This window comes from Plecotus auritus (genome assembly GCF_963455305.1).
Source record: "Plecotus auritus genome assembly, chromosome: 9".
Lineage (NCBI taxonomy): Eukaryota > Metazoa > Chordata > Mammalia > Chiroptera > Vespertilionidae > Plecotus > Plecotus auritus.
Genome location: NC_137783.1, coordinates 106,543,416 through 106,568,418, shown reverse-complemented (window position 1 = coordinate 106,568,418; position 25,003 = coordinate 106,543,416). Strand labels below are relative to the sequence as shown.

At 40.6% G+C, this 25,003-nt stretch overlaps 1 protein-coding gene across 5 annotated transcripts in view; it reads right to left on the bottom strand.

The window, feature by feature from the left end:
• The window catches only part of NARS2 (asparaginyl-tRNA synthetase 2, mitochondrial), a 128,784-nt gene that overhangs the window by 8,810 nt on the left and 94,971 nt on the right, over window positions 1-25,003 (bottom strand). For 4 of the 5 annotated variants that reach the window (XM_080640780.1, XM_080640781.1, XM_080640783.1 and 1 more), the window contains 2 exons: window positions 14,973-15,039; window positions 13,011-13,148 (listed from right to left, as the gene is read on the bottom strand). In XM_080640780.1, coding sequence (XP_080496906.1) covers window positions 13,011-13,148; window positions 14,973-15,039 — 205 coding nt within the window. The remainder of the gene's footprint in view (window positions 1-13,010; window positions 13,149-14,972; window positions 15,040-25,003) is intronic. The other variant, XM_080640784.1, reaches the window with a different exon arrangement.

The window sequence follows — 25,003 nt, the reverse complement described above, 5'->3', positions numbered from 1 at the left end:
GGATTTTTATCACTCAGCGGAAATAGAGTGAGAGAGAAGAGAAATGGTTCCTCTTACTAAGTCTCCTATAGTCAATAAACTGGTGAGGACAAAGTGTACAACAGGCTTGTTGTCATGCTAACACAGCTTGTTGACCACATCTTAGTAATTCTTCTATGAACTTGTTGGGCCTACAATGAACAGGTAGGTATTTTAGAACATGGATTTGGTGATTAAGAGATGACAGTAGGCAATGAAACAAACAGCTTTGGATAGGTGGACAAGAGAGGCTTACTAATGTGATGAGGAAATTCTCATAGACTCCAATCAGGACCCTGCAGTTACCCTTTCTATCCTCAGAGAAAGGAGAAGGTTCAAGGGAGTTTTTATGGCTACAGAAAGACTGGCTAATTTATTTCCTAGTATCCTGAATTTAGACATGGCTAAACTATGCTAGGAATTGAGACAAATGATGAAATATTTGTTCTGGACTTCAAGTTTTAAATTTAGAATTATAGGCAATCAGGGTTGGAAGAAGATAGACAACCAAGTAGCTCTCTGGTCTTTGCTTGAAAATACTTAAATTTTGGGAACCACTGCCTCTGAAGTATAGCATCCCATCCTTGTGTAGGTCTGTTAAGAAGGGATAGGTGTATCTAAAATCTATCATTTAGCCCTAGCCGGTTTGGTTCAGTAGATAGAGTGTTGGCCTGTGGACCGAAGGGTCCGGGGTTTAATTCCAGTCAAGAGCATGTACCATGGTTGCAGGCTCTTCCCCGGACCCAGCCCTGGTTGACCCATGCAGGAGGCAATCAATCAATGTTTTTCTCTCACATAGGTATTTCTATCTTTCCCTCTCTAAAAATCAATGGGTGCCCTAGCTGGTTTGGCTTAGTGGATAGAGCATTGGCCTGCAGACTGAAGGGTCCCGGGTTCGATACCGGTCAAGGGCACATGTCTGGGTTGTAGGCTCATCCCCAGTAGGGGGCATGCAGGAGTCAGCTGATCAATGATTCTCTCTCATCATTGATGTTTCTATCTTTCTCTCCTTCCCTCTCCCTTCCTCTCTGAAATCAATAAAAAATATATTTTAAAAAATAAAATAAAAAATAAAAATCAATGGGAAAATATCTTCAGGTGAGGCTTAAAAAAATCATTTCTAAAAATAATTATAAATAAAATCTATCATTTATTTCCAAAGTTTCAAAGTTGGGGCAATTCCAAGCCACAAAGGAGGGCAGTAATTGCTTGTGATTATAATTCAAGAATGCAAGTACATGCAAAGCTTTAAGAGGCAGAGCTAAAAAGACCCACTGCCTCAAAAAGTCTGCTGGAGAATCAGCTATGGTGGCAGAACATGAGGTAGGTAGTCCTGCTGAGGCTGGTGGCCAGTGAGGAGTAAACGAGGCTACCCTGGATGAGTTGTTCTGCTTTCTGTTAGTTCTTAAGCCTCAACCAAGAGCTCCATTTCTTGCTTGGTCTTGCTTCTGATACAAATAAAACAAGCAAAAAACCCTCTTTGGGTCTTAGCACTTTTTGCAAGCCTAAATTTTATTAACTTTGGGACGTAGCTTTTCAATGCTATTTTTAGAGGAATATAAAAGACTCATATTTATCTTTGATTACAAAACTCCCTTATTTTACTACCTGAGTTCACTGGAGAATTCAACCTGAAACTATACTAGTTTTTGACCTTTCTGCCTGGTTTTTGTTAATCTTGAATATTTGCATCTGCCCAGTAACAGTGGTGAAACTGGAAGTTTCTGAACCTTCTGAGTCACCTTCAAACTCTTATGCCATAATATGATACCTACATTTTTATTTCCTGGATTTATTTCAAACCTGTCTTCCTAATAACCAAGATACCTAATTGGTTAAACCCAACTATTTCTACATTGGCTATCATAAAATTAGTGTGGTAGTTGCTGTATTAGCCAGGATAGGTTAGGTTATGCTGTATTAATAAATAATCTCAGAAACTTACAACAGGGTTTCTCAATCTTAGCATTAGTGACCTTTTGGGCCAGATAATTGTTGTAAGGGCCTGTCCTGTGCATTGTGAGACATTTAGCAGCATACCTGGCCTCTACCCACCAGATGTCAGGTGCATTCCCCTCACTGTGCCAACCCAAACTGTCTCCTGGGTGGGGACAGAATAACCCCTGATTGGGAACAACTGCTTTATAACAATGAACTGGCTTTCAGAAACTCATGCGGGATTCCAAGATGGCTGCAGAGTAGCTGAAAGCTCAGTCCATTTGCTCCCAACACCAGACCAGACTTGTGGCTACACTGCAGAGCAATCGGCTTGAAAAACCAGTAAAAGTGTAGCTGATCTGAAACACGGAGAGCAAGGAGCATGGAGGAGAGAAAGGAGGAGACATGAGAGGACGAGCCAAGTCGCGCAAGTGCGTGGCTAGAAAGCCGAGGTGATATTGTGGCAGTGGAGCCCCACACCATGAGCGTGTGTGGCCTCAGCTCCACCCAGTGGATCCCCAATCCAGAGCAACAGAGAGGGAAGGGGAGCCCACATAACATTGGGCGGAGGGAATCAATGGGGACCTGGTCCACTTGGGAGATTCAGACCACATAATCCCAGGCAAAAAGCGATTTCTTTGTTACAAAACCACTCTGGGAAGTTCGCTCTGCTCATTTCCTAGGGCAAAAGAAACAAAATGAAAAATAAACAAATGAGACTACATCAAACTAAAAAACTTCTGCACAGCAAAATAAACCACCAACAAAATGAAAAGGGAACCCATTGTATGGGAGAACATATTCACCAATGATACATCTGATAAGGGGTTAATTTCTAAAATATACAAAGAGTTCATATAATTCAACATGAAGAAGACAAACAATCCAATTTAAAAATGGGCAAAGGACCTGAACAGACACTTCTTCAAAGAAGGACATACAGATAGCCAATACATATGAAAAAATGCTCAGACACTAATCATCAGAGATACAAATTAAAACAATGAGGTATCACCTCACACCTATCAGAATGACAACCATCAATAAATCAAGTGCTGGCAAGGATATAGAGAAAAGGGAACCCTAGTACTCTGATGGTGGGAACGCAGACTGTGCAGCCACTATAGAATATAGTACAGAGTTTCCTCAAAATCTTAAAAGTTTGACCCAGCGATTCCACTTCTGGGAATATATCTTAAGAATCCTAAAACACCAACCGGAAAGAATACATACACTCTTATGTTTAGCAGTGTTAGTTATAATAGCTAAGATCTGGAAACAGCTCAAAAGCCCATCAGTAGATGAATTGATAAAAAGATGTGGCACATTTACACAACGGAATACTATGTAGCTGTAATAAAGAAGGAACTCTTACCCTTTGAGACAGCATGGAAGGACCTGGAGATTATTATGCTAAGCAAAATAAGTCAAAGACAAATATCACATGATCTCACTTACATGTGGAATCTAAGAAACAAAATAAACTGATGAACAAAATAAGACCAGAAGCATGGATACATGGAACAAACTGACAGATCTTAGGGGGGAGGAGGGTGGGCTGGAAGAGATTAGCCGAAGAACATATATGCATATGTGAATAGCCCACAGACACAAACAATAATGTGGTGAAGGCCTGGAGTGGGGCAGGGTCTGGGTGGAGGGGGAAGAAGAGGAGAAAATGGGGGACATCTTTAATACTGTCAACAATTAAAAACAAACAATAGGCCCTGACTGGTTTGGCTCAGTGGATAGAGCGTCAGCCTGCGGACTGAAGGGTCCCAGGTTTGATTCCGGTCAGGGGCATGTACCTTGGTTGCGGGCACATCCCCAGTAGGGGGTGTGCAGGAGGCAGCTGATTGATGTTTCTCTCTCATAGATGGTTCTAACTCTCTATCCCTCTCCCTCCCTCTCTGTAAAAAATCAATAAAATATATTTAAGAAAAAAAGAAAAACAATAACTTATACTACATGTCCTGGCTTGAAGCTATTAAAAAGCTGCTTTCTGAGGTATTGCTGATCTTGTGTCAGATGGAAAAAAAAAAAGGGCATGGATGACGATGAACTAAAAGCATTTGTCCAGAAGCAAGGTATGTAGGTCATGTTTGCTTAAAAGCCTTTGGCCAATGCAAGTCACATGCAAGTTGCTCAGCTCCTATCAATGGGGCAGGGCAGTATAATTCCCCGAGGGAGGAGCAAGTGGCAACCATTTCTGCATTGCAGTGATTTTCAACTGGTGTGCCACAAGAATTTTCAAAACATGTAATACCTAACTATTTAGTCAGGGCACTGACCTCTTTTCCCTTAGATTATCAAATTAAAAAATGACAACAGCCAATACAACATTAGCTGTTCAGTGTGAATGAATCAAAATTATACCTTTTACTTTTTTCAGATTGGCAAAAAATAGAATGTACTTTTGGGGGTGTTGCAGAATTTTAGTAATTAGTTCATGTGTGCCATGAGATGAAAAAGGTTGAAAATCGCTGCTGCATCATAAAACAGTTTACCATGTTGCTTTCCCCCACCTCTCTGGACTCTTCCACTTCCACGTGCCCACCGATTCCTCATTGTTAATTAGAGTAAGGCCAGACTAGTAATCCCCCTATTCTCTTCCTCTGTACTCTGGGAGAGGAACTATCAGTAGGAAAGAACTTCTTACCAAAAGAGTCTATTATGGTAGAATAAAAATTTTAGAAGACATCGAGCTAGTCCTACATCACTATTAGTTCTGTAATATGAAGAACGAACATATATACGTCATCTATACCCTTTCTTGGTCTACATGACTTGAAAATTCACATCCTCAGGCAGCTGAGTTTCCTGTATGTTTTCTGGACCTAGAGAGTAAATAAAGTTGCTCCCCCTCTTCAGAGATATTTCTTTTGAGTAAGGCATTCCTTTATAATGCTTCATCACTGTCCCATGGCCAAAGGAAGGACACATTGATCTCTCTTGTGAAGCAAGGCCCACCAAGGCTTCATTTTCTTCTCTCCCCACTCATAACCTTCTTCTCCTTTACTTTAGGGTTAGTTTCCTTTCCACCAGGCCAGATACTTCCTGCTTTTCCTTCATAATGATATCCTTCTATCTCTCTAGAGATTATGCACAGTTTCTGAGAAGCTAGAATATAATAAAGTATTCCTCAACTATAAATAAAGACATCTACGTTTGGTATACACAGACCTGCACTTTCTTCTGATATAAAAAGTACTGCACCCCCTAAATATCACAATTTCCATTCCAGATTAAGATTCTCCTATATTGTGTCTCCCCCTGGTAACTACTGAGCTAATTACTACAGAAACTACCTGTTTCTCCCTGGTTCTAGTGAAGGTAAAAGGAACATCCAAATATAATACTAACTATGACATAAAGGAACACAAAATGTAAAATGTAGAGGGACTCACACAACTTTAAGAATGAAAAAAACCGCCCTGACTGGTTTGGCTCAGTGGATAGAGAGTCGGCCTGCGGAATGAAGGGTCCCAGGTTCGATTCCGGTCAAGGGCATGTACCTTGGTTGCGGGTACATCTCCAGTGGGAGGTGTGCAGGAGGCAGCTGATTGATGTTTCTCTCTCATCGATGTTTCTGACTCTATCCCTCTCCCTTCCTCTCTGTAAAAAATCAATAAAATATATATTTTTTTAAAAAAAGAATGAAATAAACCTGTTTAAGTGTTTGCCAAGTGATGGGCGGCGAGGGGCTTAGAATGCAAACACGTTGGAAACAAGTTGTCTAGAACAGCGGTCATCAACCTTTCAGACCTCACGGACCACCAGTGGTCCGAGGACCACCAGTTGGCGACTGCTGGTCTAGAATGTTAGTTGTTGATTACAATTTGCCCTTATGTGTGGGCAGGTTTGTGGTTTATGGGAGTCTGAGGCTGGCTTACAGAGCCGGGGACTGAGCAATCCTGCCCTTGACTAGGGAAAGTGAGAATTCACTGGCTGCATAGTTAAAGGTCCTCTTAGACACATTTGAGCATTCCTGGAACTAAAATCCCGGTTGTGTTCCAATGCAGCTTCGGGAGACTTGAAATAGGTGGATGTGAAACCAAGGGTCCTTATGACTTGGATCAAATTTAGTTTTAAATCCTAGCTCTAGGCATCATCCCTCTTTCATTTTCCCTTCCCTCTTCCTTTACCCATCCTCTCCTTCTCCCCTCCCCGCTTCCTCTGTCTCTCCCCTTAAGGACCTAACCTAACTACTTCCCACCCCCACCACTGACAGAGGCAGCTGAGGATAGGCAGCCTAGACCTGACTAGTGGTCACATGGTCTGGACCTCTGGGAGGCTAAAGATAACATTTTTGACCTACGTTATCTTTCAGCTCCCGAGCCCTAAGGTGGTAAGTCCCAATAGACAGGACAGAGGGACTCCAGAGAAGACCCCAGAGCTGTCCTCAGACCTGAAGAAATGATTCATCACCCTTACTTCATCTCTGACCAATCAGTTCCCAACTCAACCCTAAACCCCTAACCCACTGTTTTGTGATTTTGCCCTATACAGGGGTGGGCAAAAGTAGATTTAAGTTGCTCATATGGAAAGTAATGCAATAATAAATAAATAAATAAGAATAAACTGTGTTTTGCATACTCACAACTGTTAACCTACTTTTGCTCCACCCTGTAAAATTTTTAACCTACATGCCATCAGGATACTTGGGCTTTTGAGCATTAACTTCCTATTCTTTCGGATGGAGCCACTTATAATAAAATACCCAGTATTTCTCTACTGCAATTCTCGGTGTCTAGTGTTAGGCTCTGCTCATGCCGGGCAGACAGATCTTTCTGTTCCATAACAGAAGGACTTCAGTTCTGCTGTCTGTTCACTCTCTTACACAGACAACAGTGAAGGCTAAAAATAATTCTACCACACTCTCGGCTACCTTCCCTAGTCTTACACACAGCTTATTTAGCTTTGGGCCCAACTTTTAGGCTGGAATGCTGCCTGGCACATCCTCCCAACTGTGTGTGGATCTTGATTTTGTTTCAGTCACACAGCTGCAGTGGCATGCTGTCTAGAAATAGTCTGTGTTGGTATTCAAGCTGAACAAGCTCTGGTCTCTATTTATGACACTCCCTTTTGACTCTTTCTCTCTGATTCCAATCAATGCACTGAAAATAAAACTCAGACCTTGAATTAAAAAACAGACCTTGAATTAAAAACAAGCAGGCTAGATAGGAACAAGGCCTTTCATACATTACCTTTTTTCCATGGTAAGTTCAAAGAGAGGGGAAAAGAAGTTTAATGTCCCTTCCTCCGCTACCTCTCTTCCGAGCTATATTACTATTTTTAAATACACAAATTGTATGGGCTGCTCACAGACTGCTACCAACAATGGAGCAATATTACATACTATTATAAAAGAAGAATGTTCCACAAGCCAAGGGAAACATGTCTGTGGTTTTAACTTCTACGAGCTTTTTCTCTAACTGCTGACACAGACTGTGTTTTGCCCCTAAAAACGAGGAAGCACAGCTAAGAAAGAGAACCCTCCATGACAGTGCAACAATGCAGATGGCTGCAGGAAGCAATGACTGAAGACAGAATCTGGCCAGTAAATTGGCTAGCCTGAGAGCAGGCTGGGTGGACTGAAATGCATACTTTCAACTTGGACATAATATCTCAGGATAGTCATTAGTCCTAGATATGGGAAAATTGGGCAATAACCTTCATCACTATTTCTGTTGATTTGAGGTTCAAACTATTTTGATGCATGTCAATTAATTAGCTCCAGCTCAGATAATTCATTAGAACCTCTCATCCAGTATTCTTCTTTCCAACCCGACTTTACAATATGTACTTTATTGAATGCCCGCTAATGCTTAAATGTTCATGCTTTGCTAAGTAATACTGATACGATGTAAAAATGAGAACATTATCTGGTGATCTTGGAATCTCATCACAAATGTTGAGCAACCACCTTTTCCTAATCACACATGGTTGGAATTCTTCTCTGTGAAGCCATTTCCCTAGCTAAATATTTGTGACCTGCTTTTGGGGGACTTATTCAGGGACCCAGACTCAGGGGCATAGGGCATTTTGCATGTTTGCTTAGACTCATTTTATTTAGGCCCATGATCTGTTTCCTTCAAATTATCAAATGTGTTTGGGAATTTACAAATTGTTCTTATATCCAAATGAGAAAAAGTTAGGCTATCTGAAATCAGAGAATCTTATATCTGGTTAGTATCTTGGAGGTCATCTAATCCAATTATCTGGTTTTATGGAGAAAGAAATTGATGCTCAAAGATTAAACAGACTTGCCTAAGGTCATACAGCTAACTAGTAAGAGGGCTGAATTTCAAACCTAGCACTACTAACTTCTTAGTCCAGTATACTTTTCATTATAACAAAGTGCATACCTTCTATTGCGCATGCGGGTGTGTGTGTGCGTGTGCATGTGTGTGTGTGCTGGGGATGGTGGGGGAGAAAGAAAGAAAAAGAGACTATAACTGTAAAAAGATACCATTTTACTATTTATTACCCTGGCCAAATATTATAAGTGTATGTTAAACATTTCCCTATCTTTCTCTTCTGATTCCCTAGAGAAGGCACCTATGAAATACACCTGTTGTAATTTTTTTAGATCGCATCACACCCACTGGAGAAACTTTTGCAACCCTACCCACAACCTGTTATTACAACCCTATGAAAGAAACACATAATCTAGTTATCTGGCCCAAAGCCTGTTCATTCACAACTAAAAAAAATAAAGTAGGGTAGAAACAGGCACTTTATATAAGTGGGTTGAAAAGAAATCTAGGTAGCTAATGAACCAATGTTATCATCTATGTTTAATGTATATAGTTTAAATAAATTATATTTTAATAATTTAGCTCTGAGAAGCTATGTACTATAGTACTGCATAAATTATAAAGTCTACTAAAGTCCCATTATAATGTCTTCAGGTTTCAAGCTGGAAGACATCACTAGAGACTGGTCACAAGGAAAACCTCCTGTGCTTCTAAGGGAAGAAATGTTGGTGGCCACCGTCTATGAGAGAAATGCTTGTTAAGGAATCTTAACAGCATGTTAAGAGCAGGTTATGATAAGGCAACAGATACAAATATTTTAACATTATTGTGCTTTATCACAGTAAAGATTTTATCAAAATTTAGAAGGAAAAGAGAGAGGGCTTCATATTTATTGACTACCTACTGACCCAAACACTATGCTCTGCATTTTTCATATATTACCCAATGTAATCCTCACATCTCCAGAAAATGTTATTGCCTTGTTTTTACAGATTGTAAAACTAAGATTCAAAGAAACTAGATGGTTTACCTGAGGTCACACAGTTTATGACTCATAGACTTGGGACTTGAACCCAAGAGTGTTTGATTCTAAAACCACTGGACTTCCCTTTAGAACATGTTGCTATCACTCAAAAAATTTAGAGTAAAAGTTGCTCTTTAGCTTCCCAGAAATTTCCTTAGCAAGCCAAGTCACTCACTCACTACTTGTCCACTGTGTGTCTACAACTGTGTTGGGCTCCATTCACCCATCCATCCAATCACCTATCTATCATCAAATAGATAGGAGGTGCCTGCTACGTCCCAGGCTTTGCAGGCACTACAGATACATTGGTGAGTGAAAAAGAGGTCCTCTGTCCTTTGGCACAGAGGAAAGAGTCAATAATTAAAGAGCCATACAAATAAGTATAAATTAAAACTGTGTTAAGGATTATGATAGAGTAAGCGTTAGTAGTTCTGGGACTGAAATTTGATACGGTACCACTGTAGTGTCTAACTAACGGGTGTCTGACTCAGGCTAGAAGGTTGCTCTGGGAAATGAAGACTGCATGGAGATCTGGAGAGTAAGTAAGATTACTTAGGTGAAGAAGATGGTTGTAGATTGAGGGAACATTGTGCACAAAGATACTGTAGTGAGAGAAAACGCTACAAGTCTGAAGACATGGAAGAAGGGCGGTGTGGATGCAGCAGAGAGAGCAAAGGGGAGCACACAGTGCATCAGGCAAGAGAGACAGGAGCAGCCAGGCTACACTGGGGCTTGTAGCCCAGGTGAAAAATTTTGATTTTTATCCTAAGAACCTGGCCCGGTAGTTCAGTTGGTTAGAGCATCGTCCCAATACACCAAGGTTGTGGGTTGGTGAGGGCACATACTAGAATTAACTAATGAATGCATAAATAAGTGGAATAATAAATCGATATTTCTCTCTCTCTCTCATCAATTAAAAAAAAAGAGAGCAGTGGGAGGCCACGAATGGTTTTAAGAAGGGAGATAAGAAGGGAGATAACATGATCAGACTTACATTTTCTAAAAGCTCATGCGCAACAGGGAGAACTGACCCTGAGGAGGAAGAGTAGATACAGGAAGACCAGCCAGGAGGCTAATGAAGTAAACCAGGCAAGAGATGATGCTGTCTTAATCTAAAAAGGTAAAAGTGGAAATGCAGAGCAGTGGATGGATTTGAGATACATTTAGGAGCATAAAAATGACAGAACTTAGAGATAACCTGAATATGGAAAGCAAGAGATATTTTGAAAATGACTCAGTTACCTGGCTTGTATTAGATGAACAGAGGATATGAAAAGAAGATCAAATTTGGTGGGAGGACAGGAGAAGATCAGCAATCATGGGGTCCGTTTGCGTATGTTAAGTTTGGGAGACTTCTGAGATATGTAGATGGCAGTTAGAGTTCAGAGCCCAGACAAGTCTGGGTTAAAGGGATACATTTCTGAGTTATCGGAAAAGAAATAGTAAATTTGGGTACAGACGAAATCACCTGTGGGGAGAAAAGACCTAGGATGGAGCCTTGAGGAATTCCAACATTTAGTGGATTAGTAGATGAGGAAGAACCTGCATAGGAGACTGAGAAAGAAGAACCCCGAGAGGGAGGAAAACTGGGAGAATGCGATGCCACAGAAGCCAAGGGAGGAGAAAGTTTTAAGAAGAGGAAAGTCAACAATACTGCTGAATAACACTGAGGGGTGAAGTCAGATAAATACTGTTAAAAGTGTGTTGGACTTAATAACATGGCATTATTACTGACTCTAGAAAGTGCTGCTTCAGTGACAGGGGTGGCAGGGGGAAGGAGGAATGAACTGTAGGTCCCATGGCAGCTATCAGAAACTCACTCGCCATCCCAAAAAAGTTAAGAATTTTGCTTGAGAAAGCAAAACATATACAGAATCTACAAAAAATAAACATAATGCTACCAATTTTACTAATTCTTTAAATGCTATAAAAATCCAGAAAAAGAAGGCCCAAGGTGACTGGGCTTTAGAGAAAGAAAATCTTCAGCAGGTTATAAATGGAATCAATGAAAAGGGCTCAATCTAGGGAAATTGCTCAAGAAGAATACATGATGTGTGTTTGCTTGGGGGGTGGGAGTGGGATGTGATGGAGTGTTAAGAAAGCCAAGAGATGTAGACTTAATATCAAGTTATTTAGGATAGAATAATCTTTGCCCTATGTTTATGTTTTGCTGCCAACCTGTTGGCCAAATCATTTCTCAAAATCAATTATATCAGAGGATTGATAAGGAAAAGAAAAAATAAGAATCATAAATCAATTGGGCTGCTCACTGAATTTGGATAATGCTGCATGAAAGGTGGGGGTAAGTAAAATCACTGGCTAACATGTAACTCGATGTTTGTGATTCTGAGGCAGTGAGACAGAGTAGAGAAGAACACAGACCTCAGAGCGAGACAGTCTGGTCTGAATGCCAACTCTATCACTTACTGCCTTTGTAGACTTGGGAAATGCAATCAATGCCTTTGCACCCCAGTTTTTCATCTCTAAAATGGGAGAAAGAATAAGTTTCTTGGCAGGTTTGTTTCGGTAGAGATGAGATGGTCATGCTTGCCTCATAGGAATCTCCTAATTGGTGGCTGCTATTGTTTTACTAGTAGTAATACTGTAAGAGAAAACAGGAAATACATTCAAATAGACAACCTTGTACACCCCGAGATGGGGACATTTTATTTACTGGTGGGCCCTGATCTACATTTTTCTATTGGCATTTATCTAAAGACAAGTGAAAAGCACCAAGTTTTTGGACCTTTTTTGAGATATACATAATATATTTTTACATAATATGTAGACTTTTACAGTTAATGATATTAAATATGTAACTATTCAATAAATATATTCCTATTTTATATATTGACTAGAAGCCCGAAGATTCATGCAATAGGCCTTCCTTCCCCTGGCTGCCGGCACCGGTTTTCCTCCGGCACTCAGGACACAGGCCTTCGCTCTGGCCGCAGCAGAGAAGCCAAGCCTAGAGGCTAGGCTTCTCCGCTCTGTCCGCAGCAAGGATTGGCTTCTCCGCTCTGGCCACAGTGGAGATGCCATGCCTCTTCAGTCTTCAGTCTTCGCTCCGTGACTGTGTATGCAAATTAACCCACCATCTTTGTTGGGTTAATTTGCATACTCACACCTGATTGGCTGGTGGGTGGCATGGGGGTACAGTCAATTTGCATATTTCTCTTTTATTAGTGTAGATAATTTTGTAAAGGAGCAAAGATGAGACCCTCCCTCAAAGTAAACCAGAAGAATAAAAAAAACACAACTAAAGTTAAGGGTGAAAAAAGAAGACAGGATGAGAAAGGCTACAGAGAACAGAGAGACAGATGAGACAGAAGAGTCACCCAGACCTCCTGGATCCCCCAGAGGCCCCTCACTGTTTCTATCAGACAGCCTCCTGCTCTGCCAGCTGGCTCTTCCTTTGCCACTGCAATGGCCTCTCGCCCAGCATACTCCGCCACCTCTATAGTCTCCTATCCAGCACTTAACCTGACAGTAGACCTGGCATTGCTATGCAGTGCTCTAGGCTATTTCCTCTTCGTTATTTAAAAAACAAAACACACCTACATGTGCATCTGCCAAATTAAGGACACCTTTGTCATAGAAATGAGGGAGTACATTTATAAAAAATTGGGATCTTCTTTGTGAATACTTTTTTAGAGATGCCTTTGAGAAACTTAATTAAAAAAAAATATGCCAAAGGATAAATAAAATTAAGCCAAGGGGAAAACCCAGGCTCTGAGATGACTAATCCAATTTGTTTGGTCGTTCCTTACTGTGTGCTGAGGCCCATCTTCATTGTCTCTCATGTAGAAAGGCTTCAGTGCTAATGGATAATTAATGACAAAAACTGGTATGTTGCCACAGTGCTTCACCAGGTATTTTTCATGTTCAGTATGTAGATCAACACCCCACTGCAATGAGAAAAAAAAAAATCACCAAAGGAGAAGAAGACAGAGCTGAAATATACAATGCAGGACCCTGTAAATAACCTGTATCAGTTCTCTCCCTGAGGATCAGCGATGTGTGGAGCTGTCTGCTGAGGTTACACAGATAACTAAACTAGAGAGGTATGTGTTAGCAAGAACATCCACAGGCCTGGAAAGATGAAAGCTGAAACGAGTAGATAAACACTATGATCTCTGCCCCTGTCTGAGGGAGCAGCATTTAGCAGATGAATAGCATCTGCAGGGAAAAAAAAGTGCACTTTCCACAGTGTATAAAAACTGACCCCAGGATCACAGTTTTATTAATATTGCCTAGAACGTCTTCTACAGTTACTGTTCCTAAGTCTCAGGAAATTAAATGATGAAAGATAAATATTTCTAATATTGAGTCCATCTTTGGCTAGATGGCTTTACTCAGGGAAATTTTTTAAACTAAAAGAGTCAACTGATATATCAGATGCTCCTTGATGAATATTTAATAACACGGTTCTTCTATTTATTCAGCAAATACTAATGTGCCTGTTAAATCTCAGGTCCCATGCTAGGTATTGGATATAGTAAGAAAAATAGAACCCTTAACTTCATGAAGCTTGCAGAGTAGGAAACAAACACTAAATACAAAATTATGCAAAGAAATTAATTGATTATAAATATAACTATTATAGCTTATAAGAGGATCTGACTTAACTGGGTTGGGACTGGTGTAAGGAATAGTTTGAAGACAAAGGTATTACTGTACATTCTGAACATTATCTTATTACTCCCACATGTCTGGCAATACCTTAATTATAGGGAAGAAGTACTGGCATAGGAATGAGGAGACTTGCCTCTAACATTATGTGCATGTTCACCGATGAATCATGTAGCCTCTCTGTACTTATATCTTTGCCAATAAAATAAAGGCATTCTTAAAAAAACCAACCCAAAACAATTCAGTGTTTTCCAAAGTGGATCACAAATGGGAAAACTATAAAGTTCAACAGGAAAAGAAACCTGTTTAATTTGTTGCTTAAACTTACTTGATCATTTAACCTCTTTTGTTTGTCACCTGTTAACATCATTCAGAATGTACTTTGGGAAACACTGAACTAGTTGATTTCTATACTAACAGTCTATGGTCGCCATTCTTTTAAAGGATTTTTATCTTCCTAAACTTGGGAAACTTCTGTATAACCCTTTAGTCACTGCTATTACAAATGATACAATTCTACTTCAAAATTATCGTTCATTATGAATAGTTCAACAAAGCTGAGCAAATATAAAAAAAAGCCAATGTATAAAGGAGCAAATCCTGCACCCTGCCAATAAGAGAAATAAGACTATTTTAAATAATCTATATAATAAAAGCGTAATATGCTAATTAGACTGGACAGCCAAATGACCTTTCGGACATCATTCCGGATGTCCTTCCAGACAAAGACAAAGCTGCAGTGGTGGGGGCTGAGGCAGAGGCGGTTAGGGGTGAACAGGCAGGCAGGCGAGTGGTTAGGGGTGAACAGGCAGGCAGGCGAGTGGTTAGGGGCGATCAGGCAGGCAGGCAAAGAGATTAGGGGCGATCAGGCAGGCAGGCGAGTGGTTAGGAGCCAGTGGTCCCAGATTGTGAGAGTGATGTCCGACTACCAGTTTACATCCTCCGAGGGGTCCCGGATTGGGAGATGATGCAGGCCGGGCTGAGGGACATCCCTGCCCCCTCCCCCCGCTGCCCATGCACAAATTTCAGGCACCGGGCCTCTAGTAATAAGATAAGGATGAGGAAAAACATTTTGACATACACACACACTCAAATACTACCTCTGGGGTGAATGTGAAGTTCTGGGACGCCTGCTTTAAGATCTCCACGGCTTCCGTATAAGAAATGCTGGAGAGAAACGGAAAAGCAGAGGTCAATACAATCGGCTATTGTTAACTAGTCCACCTGAAAACGAGAAAAGGTCTATTTCCATAGTCTTTGAGATTATATGAGTATTAAATGATTACGAAGTAATCAGGAAGTAAGGTTTACCTAATCCTATGGGTCTCCTATCAGCATGAAGAGAATGACCATCCAATAACCCCAGTCCTGACCTACTTACAGTGCACACAGAGCAGAAAGTCACTAAGCAAGTAGAGATTTTCTCTGAATTCATGCTATGCCAATGCCGTAATGAACGGTGTGAAATATAGAGGCTAAATGAGCAAAAATATTTTCCTAGAGCCATCATTCATTCATTCACCCAACAAACATATTGAGCACCTATTCTGTGCTAGGGGTTACTCTAGGCACTGGATATACAGTAACTAAAACTGAAGCTCCTGCCTTTATGGAGATATTCATGTATGGTGTGTGTGTGTGTGAGAGAGAAAGAGAGAGACAGAGATAGATAGATATTGGGGGTACAGGTGGGGAGTGGGGAGAAAGATAAACAAATAAACAGAAATAATATGATGAATTTCTTCATAGCACCAGGGAGCTATTGGTGCTATGAAGAAAAATAAAGCTAGTTAAGAATACAAAGGAGCTGAAACCGGTTTGGCTCAGTGGATAGAGCGTCGGCCTGCGGACTGAAAGGTCCCAGGTTCGATTCTGGTCAAGGGCACGTACCTTGGTTGCGGGCATATCCCCAGTAGGAGGTGTGCAGGAGGCAGCTGATCGATTTTTCTCTCTCATCGATGTTTCTAACTCTCTATCCCTCTCCCTTCCTCTCTGTAAAATATCAATCAAAAAAAAAAAAAAAAGAATACAAAGGATGTTTGAGGGTGCTATTTTAGAAAAGATGATGAAGAAAGGCCTCACTGAGTTGGCGACATCTTAACAGAAACCTGCACGAAGGAACCATATAAATATCTGGGGGAAGTATTCCAGGCAAAAGGAACAGTGGGTACACAGGCCTGAAGTGAGGCCTGAGTCTGGCTCATTCAAAGAAGGAAAAGGTCAATGTGACCTAGTATTGAACAAGGGGAAGAATGCCAGGAAATTAGATGGGAAAGGTAGTCACAGGTCAGGTCCTATGAACTTTTTCAGGCCATGGTAAGGCCTCTTTAATATATTCTAAGCATTGTTTAAGACTGGTTTAAGAAAAGTATCATTGGTTACCTCAGTAAGAAATCTCATGCCTAAAGCAAGCCAAGCCAAAAATTTATATGAATGATTTGAACAGGTAATATATGCATATAGTGGTGTGTTTTTATTTTTTTTTTAAAGAAATCATTATGTTTCTCTAACTGACTTATTTCATTTAGCATAATGCTCTCCAGTTCCATCCATGCTGTTGCAAATGGTAAGAATTCCTTATTTTTTACCACAGTGTAGTATTCCATTGTATAGATTTACCACAGTTTTTTAATCCACTCATCTGCTGATGGACACTTAGGCTGTTTCCAAATCTTAGCTATGGTGAACTGTGCTGCAATGAACATGGGGTGCATATATCCAATGGGGCAATAAGGACATATATGTAATACCTTAATCAATGAACAAATTAAAAAATAAAGAAATCATTATGTATGAAAGAGTATACGTCTTTCCATCCTGTCCCATAGCAACCTAATTAGTTCCTCTCCTCACACAATCACTGTTAGTGGTTTTGGGTACCCTTCCAGCAGGGTTTTCCCCCCAGAGGGTTTTATACATCTGTAAGCAAATATCCCATATAATAAAAGCCTAATATGCTAAGTATCCGGTCATCCAATCAGCTGTTCAACCAATCAAAGCATAATATGCTAATGACATGCTAAGGCCACTCAACCGCTTGCTATGATGTGCACTGACCACCAGGGGGCAGACAGTTGACCAGTTGCTATGACGTGCACTAACCACCAGGAGGCAGATGCTCGACCAGTAGGTTAGCTTGCTGCTGGGGTCTGGCCGATTTGGACTGAGCGAGACAGGACAGGCATGCCCTGGAGCCCTCCCACAGTCCCTCCCTGCCTGACCAACCTCCCGCGTTCCTCCCCGGCCCCGATCATGCACCGGTGGGGTCCCTAGGCCTGGCCTGTGCCCCTCGCAATCCAGGACTCCTCGGGGGATGTCGGAGATCCGGTTTTGGCCCGATCCCGCAGGCCAGGCTGAGGCACCCCACTGGTGCATGAATTCATGCACCGAGCCTCTAGTTAATATATAATCTCCCTATAAAAAATAGATGGCAGCCATCGCATACATACCATACACTATTACATTGTTACTTATGCAAAAATATATACCCTACAGATCTTTCCATATCAGTATATGAAAAGCTTCTTAATTTTTTGAGCTATTATGTAAAATTCTATTTTGTGGATGTATCCTAATTAATTTTAGCCAGTCATCTAATGGTGGGTAGATATTTCAGCTATTTCCAATTTTGCTACTATAAATAATTACTACATATATCTATTTTATGCTACAAATGACTCTCATATACTAATTTTGCAAATGAAAAAAAATGAAATTGTTGGATCAAAGCGTGTTGGCATTTGCAGTTTTACATATTTTGAAAGACATTGCCAAAGATATTGTTGCCCTTTTACAGGGTTACACCAATTAGTCCACTAATATATGAAAATGTCAGTTTCCCTAGGGCAGTGGTCGGCAAACTGCGGCTCGCGAGCCACATGTGGCTCTTTGGCCCCTTGAGTGTGGCTCTTCCACAAAATACCACGTGCAGGCGTGCACGTACAGTGCGATTGAAACTTCGTGGCCCACGCACAGAAGTCGGTTTTCGGCTCTCAAAAGAAATTTCAATCGTTGTACTGTTGTTATTTGGCTCTGTTGACTAATGAGTTTGCTGACCACTGCCCTAGGTCTTCTGAAACAGCATTTTGGATGATTAAAAACAAAAATCTATAAAGTTCCTCAAGAACTTTGAGCTCAAAAAATAACTTACCCAACACAAACTTATTCTCTGAAGCAGAAATTAAGTTCATACTATAATAACTCATCAGAAAGTTGTGTCTTACAGTCCAAATAAAGCCTCCAAAGCTATGCTTTGAGAGATAACTTCTTTAAAGATGAAAATTCTATTCAAATTAAAAACCTAGTATCTAATAACAGGTAATTTCTAAGGTAAGAATGATGTTGGTGTTGGCAGTAGGAATAGTTTTTAAACAAGCATCCTATAGAGGGGAAACTGAAGCTTAGAAAGAATCAGTAAGTTGCCAAAAATGACTCATGTGACTAGTAAACTCTGGTGTGCTGAACAGAGTCTAAGCTTCTAACTGCTAAGATAATGTCTAAACTACTTGGAGTCTCATATGTTCAATAAAAACAAGAGATGTGGGTTTTCCCTCTGACTCTACGATCACTTACTAGTTATGTAAATCACCCCACCTTAATGGAAGCATTTTATACATTTTTTGTAATGTGGTATACAAACATTGAAAATTTTAGTGTTTTCACTTGTAAGCAAGGAGACTGGATTATATTACCTAAAGTTCTTTCCTGCTCAGACATCCTGTTGTTCTATTCTATCATTACATGGTATGATCTACTTATCATACTGAGAAATATAAGAGCAATCAAAAAGGATGTTGTACTACTGCTGTTACTGTTCCATTTTTAAGAAAAATGATTCTCATGTCCAAATGTCTCTTGCTTTTTCTGGACATGCTCCTTCCACACCTCAAGTTGAGGCAGAACTTTCAAGTTCAAATTACAGTTCTGATACTGGATATCTCTAATGGCCCTCTCAACTCTCTCTACTAATTTTTCTTTTTTTAAAAAAAATTTAATAAATCTTTATTGTTCGGATTATTACAATTGTTCCTCTTTTTTTCCCCCCATAGCTCCCCTCCACTCGGTTCCTACCCCTCCCTCTGCCCTTACCTCCCCTGCACTGTCCTCATCCATAGGTGTATGCTTTTTGTCCAGTCTCTTCCCGAACCTCCCACACCCCTTTCCCCCCGAGAATTGTCAGTCCACTCCCTTTCTATGCCCCTGATTCTATTATATTCACCAGTTTATTCTGTTCATCAGATTTTTTATTCACTTGATTTTTAGATTCACTTGTTGATAGATATGTATTTGTTGTTCATAATTTTTATCTTTACCTTTTTCTTCTTCTTCCTCTTCTTAAAGAATACCTTTCAGCATTTCATATAATACTGGTTTGGTGGTTGATGAACTCCTTTAGCTTTTTCTTATCTGTGAAGCTCTTTATCTGACCTTCAATTCTGAATGATAGCTTTGCTGGGTAGAGTAATCTTGGCTGTAGGTTCTTGCTATTCATCACTTTGAATATTTCTTGCCACTCCCATCTGGCTTGCATCTTTTCTGTTGAGAAATCAGCTGACAATCATATGGGTGCTCCCTTGTAGGTAATTAACTGTTTTTCTCTTGCTGCTTTTAATATTCTCTGTTTGTCTCTTGCTCTTGGCATTTTAATTATGATGTGTCTTGGTGTGGTCCTCTTTGGATTCCTTTTGTTTGGGGTTCTGTGTGCTTCCTGGACCTGTAAGTCTATTTCTTTGACCAGGTGGGGGAAGTTTTCGGTCATTATTTCTTCAAATAGGTTTTCAGTATCTTGCTCTCTCTCTTCTTCTGGCACCCCCATAATTCGGATATTGGTACGCTTGAGGTTGTCCCAGAGGCTCCTTACACTATCTTCAAGTTTTTGGATTCTTTTTTCTTTTTGTTTTTCTGGCTGAGTGTTTTTTGTTTCTTTGTATTTCAAACTCTTTGACTTGATTCTTGCGGTCCTCTAGTCTGCTGTTAGGTCTCTGTATAATATGTTTTATTTCAGTCAGTGTATGTTTAATTTCTAGTTGGTCCTTTTTCATATCCTCGAGGGTCTCGTTAAATTTATCAGCCTTTTCTAGGAAATTCTTGAAAAACCTTATAACCGTGGTTTTGAACTCTATATCCAGTTGTTTGCTTTCCTCCATTTCTTTCATTTGTGATCTGTTTCTTTGTCTCTGCATTTTCGCTGCTTCCCTGAGTTGGTAGAGTAGCTTTGTGTGCTAGGTGTCCTATAGGGCCCAGTGGCTCAGCCTCCCCAGTTACCTGAGGTGCACACTCTTGGTGCACCCCTTTGTGGACTGTGTGCACAGCCTTGTTGTAGTTAAGTCTTGATTGCTGTTAATATCACTGGGAGGAATTGACCTCCAGGCCAATTGGCTGTGAGGATCGGCTGTGTCTACACTGGGAGAACTTCTGTGCTGGAGACACTCTTATGAGACAAGACTTGCAAATTTGCAAAAGCCTCTGTGCTCAGCTTGGATGGGGCGGAGTTTCAGGGTGGAGCAGACAGTCTTGGTTTCCCGTCAGCCCTGCCCTATGAGGCCCCTGGGTCTCAGTGTCTCTCGGTAATCGCTGCAAGCACCTCTGAGAGAAAGCTGCCCTCGAGTTTTGCCCGCTGCCAGACAGTCCAGTTTCTCCCTGAATGAGTCGGGATTCCCAGAAACTTGCCCGGAACTGGAGTTCAGCACAGTTGGGAGCTTCAGTCTCCCTCCCGCTTTAGAAAGCCAGCAGTGCACTCAGTCTCCCGTGCATTCAACAGTCAGTCCTCTCTGTGCACACGCGCCTCCGGACCTCTGCCTTCCACAGCTCCCAAGTCTCAGTGTGCTTTCTCTTTTTCTGATAGTCCAGTTTCCCCCCGAATGAGTCTGGTTTCCCAGCATCTTGCCCGGGACTGGAGTTCAGTGCAGTTGGGAGCTTCCTTCTCCCTCCCGCTTTAGAAAGCCAGCCGCACTCTCAGCCGCCCATGCACACAGCCGCCCGTCCTCTGTGTGCGAGTCTCCATACCTCAGCCTTTTGCAGCTCCTTTGAGTCTCAATGTGCTTTCCTCTTTTCTTCTAGTTGTAGAATTTCCACTCAGCCAGCTTTCCTGTGGTTCTGGATGGTGTCCGTTTTGTCTTTTAGTTGTAGTTTTGATATTGTTGTGCGAGGCAGCAGTTAGGTGTTTACCTATGCCACCATCTTGGTTTCTCTTCTCTACTAATTTTTCTTGATATGTATACAGGTTATTTCCTCTCCTTCCCAGGAACTTTCCAAAGTGCTTTGAGGAGAGGAGGAGAAGACATTGTGGAGTTGCATGGTACAGTATCCAAACAACTTCGTTTCAATGTTTATTGTTGAATAAAGAAAACTATTTTAAAGCTGTAAAACTACCATGCTAAGAGCTCATCAATAGCATTCTCTGCCTCAAATTCACATACATGAATAAAGAGCAAGTAAAAAGGTAAGGATTCTATATTTTAAAAACCTCCATACCATAAAGGAAATGTAAAATAACTGAATTCTCTTTGTGCTTGATAAAGGCTAAATTCAACTACTACATAAATTCCTTAAATAATATATTTTTACATGAAACAATTATAACAAGTCGTCAAGAATACACTGAAATCTAATGAAAATATTAGTCATACTAGAGACCCGATGCATGACATTCGTGCAAGAGTAGGCCTTCCTTCTCCTGGCTGCTGGCACTGGCTTCCCTCTGGCACCCGGGACCTGGGCTTCCCTCTGGTCCTGGCTTCGTCCAGAACAGTGGTTGGCAAACCGCGGCTCATGAGCCACATGCAGCTCTTTGGCCCCTTGAATGTGGCTCTTCCACAAAATACCATGTGCGGGTGTGCACATAGAGTGCGATTGAAACTTCGTGGCCCATGCGCAGAAGTCGGTTTTCGGCCTGGGTGAGTCTATTTTGAAGAAGTGGTTCTAACGCCGAGCCACACTCAAGGGGCCAAAGAGCCGCATGTGGCTCGTGAGCCGCGGTTTGCCGACCACTGGTCCAGAATGACATCCGGAATGATGTACAGTCTAATTAGTATATAACCCTTTTTATTATTATAGAAGATAGTATCTTGTGTGTGTGTATTTCAGAAAGTATCTCAATTCTAATTAATCATCATGCCTAGGTCTCCTGTCATGTCCTCTTGTGGCTGTTAAAATCCCTGGTTACAAAGACTAGCAACCCCCCATCACCTCCACCTTGAGAATCCTCAGCATCATGTCATTTATGCATATCCCTCTGGTGTTCAGTTCCCTCTTCACTTCTAGCTCCTGGAATTTCTTTTACTTTCTAGTGAACTCAACAATACATTTAAAAGGATTTTATAATACTTTAACTAGGAATGTTTCCAAATTATCTCGTCTGACAACTTGCTTCAGTAGTCATTTGACCCTTCCAACAATATAAGACAAGTGACCATTTTACAGATGAGAAAACTAAAGTTCAGACAGGTTAAAGATATACTATTAATTAGGTTCATAATTAAATAATTATTAATGCAAATATCAAACTGTTGTAATTAAATAATTATTCATGCAAATATCAAACTGTTCATCTTTTTCCCTAGATTTTAAATTCTATAACAAGATCGATCCATGACTATTTTCACCAGTGAATCCTCAATGAGTAGCATAGTGCCTAACTCATAGTAGGTAGTCGATTAATATTAATTCATTCATTAATGGCTAATAAGTGGCAGAAGCAGGATTAGAATCCAGGTCCTCTAAATTATAATTCACTATACTCAGTGTCTAAAGTAAAAAGTGATCAGAGTTAATAGGAAAACTCAAGGAGAGGACCTAGTCTAAAGGAGAATATCCTCACCCCCCCTCCCCATGGTTACTCACATGTCATTTATGAATTCACTCAGGTATTCAATAGGTTGCCGAGTTCCTATCAGAGGCACTGTGCTAAGCACTGGGGACATAATAGTAAACAAAATAAACAAGCCTCTGACCACATGGAGGTGACAGACACTAACAAATAGTCACACATGTAAATTTAAGCCTCAACTATGACTTGTGCTGTGTGGGATGGATGATGGTAATGGCAATGATTGAAATGGCACAGACCATGAGGTCATTTCCCAACTTTAGTATTTTACGGACATAGACTCCAAAGCACAACAGTTAAATGATACATAAGGGTCTTAAGGTCAGTGGGGGAGCTACAACTATTCTAGCACTAACTGTAGAGCCCTTTCAAATACAGGAAGTATAGTGGTTGAAAGCATGAGCTTTGAAATCAGATAAATATGAGTTTGAATATCCACTTCTTCTTTTACTGGCCTACTCTCTTTGAGTTGATTCTTTATCGAATGGCAATAAGAACTAGTCACAGAGTTGTTGTGAAGATAAAATGAACCATTAATATCTGTAAAATTTATCACAGGCCCATAGTCAATGAATGGTGGATATATTTTTCCCCTATCTAAGATCTAGTGCATTAAGTAGGAGCTAAATCACTTCTCTTAATATCTTCTCCCTGGTTTTTCCGTCACCAGCACAAATTCCTTCAGGTGTCCAAATTACTTCTTTCCTTATCTACTTAATTACTACTTCTATCAATACGCTTATGTCCAGAACACTCCTATAAACTCCACATCTATGCACTCAAACTGCCTACCCAGCAGCTACAACTGGATGTCTGAAAAGATTCTCAGTCTTAAAATAATCCCTAATGATAAGGATTTTAATATCATCCCCTTTCTCCCCCAAACCCCTGCTACTCTTACGGCTTTCCCAATCTCAGTTAATGGCGACTCCAATTTTACAGCAGTATAGGACAAAAGCATTGAAGTCATCCTTGACTCTTCTCTCTCCTTCTCCCTCTCAGCAAATCCTGTTTGCTCTACCTTTAAAATATATCTAGAATAGGAAAACCTCTCTCTACCTCCATTGCCACTATCCTGATCTGTGAATGTTGATTTTATGTGTCAATTTGGCTGGGCTACGGTACCCAGATATTTAATCAAACATTATTCAGGAAGTTTTTGTAAAGGTGTGTTTTGGATGAGATTAACATTTAAATCTGTGGCCTCTGAGTAAAGCAGTTTACCTCCATAATGTGGGTGGGTCATATCTAGTCAGTTGGAGGCCTTAATAGACTACATGTTTAACTTCCTTATCTTGTTTTTTAGCTATTATTACCTCCACCAGAAATGTAAGCTCAATGAAGGCAGGGAGTTTTATCTGCTTTGTTCATTGCTTTAATACAGTTTTTATGGTCTTGGTTCTGCTCTCGAGGGAGGAGGTTGTGGCGTCAGCAGGTTCCAGGCGATTCAAGCTCCATAAGAGATGATGGAGGTTGTTTACAAAGACCGACCATATGGGTAAGAAAGATCTCGTGAAAGTGCAACATTGATGACACCACCATTGGAGACCTTAAGAAGCTGACTGTAGCCCAAACGGGTAGCCTTTGGAACAAGATCATACTAAAAAGTGGTACATTATTTTTAAGGACCACATTTTTCTGGGATGAACCTGGAGCTTTATTACCAACAGAGCATAATCTTCTCCCCCTCCCCCCGAACCTGCCCCTGCTGTCCCCTCTCCTCCTACCCTTACCTCCCACACTGGTATGGATGATTGTTTTTAAAAAGTCATGTTAATAAAAACTTAGAAGCAGAAAAAAAGACAGTTTTTAGATTCTAGAACAATGCCTGGTACATAGTAAGTATTCAATATAAATTTAAGTGAAAGAAAAAAACCTAAAAAGCCCTCACTTATACTTCATTGACTTTCCATTCTCTATCACAGGACGGCTGACTATTTTCTTCTTTTCTGAGCCCACTTCTGCTGCCTCACTAATCATTCAGGGTCAGGGACTCATCATTACTTTTAACTTATAGCCTGAGGGTCTGCCAAGCATGTCAAACTCAAAGGCTAACACAGGCCAAATAAACAAGGCATGCAGCCCGTACATGCTTGGGCTGATACCTGAAATTCTCAACTCAGTCAATCTGCCAAATTATTATATTCCCCTCCTCAAGGACGGGATGAAGTCTTTATTAAAACAAAAACTTCCCAAACCTAAAGATTGCAAGTGAAGAATGATATTAATTTATTTTTCAGAAGCAATTTTCTACTCTTCTAATGTCCAACTTCCTATACATACTATAAACACACTGAATACTAA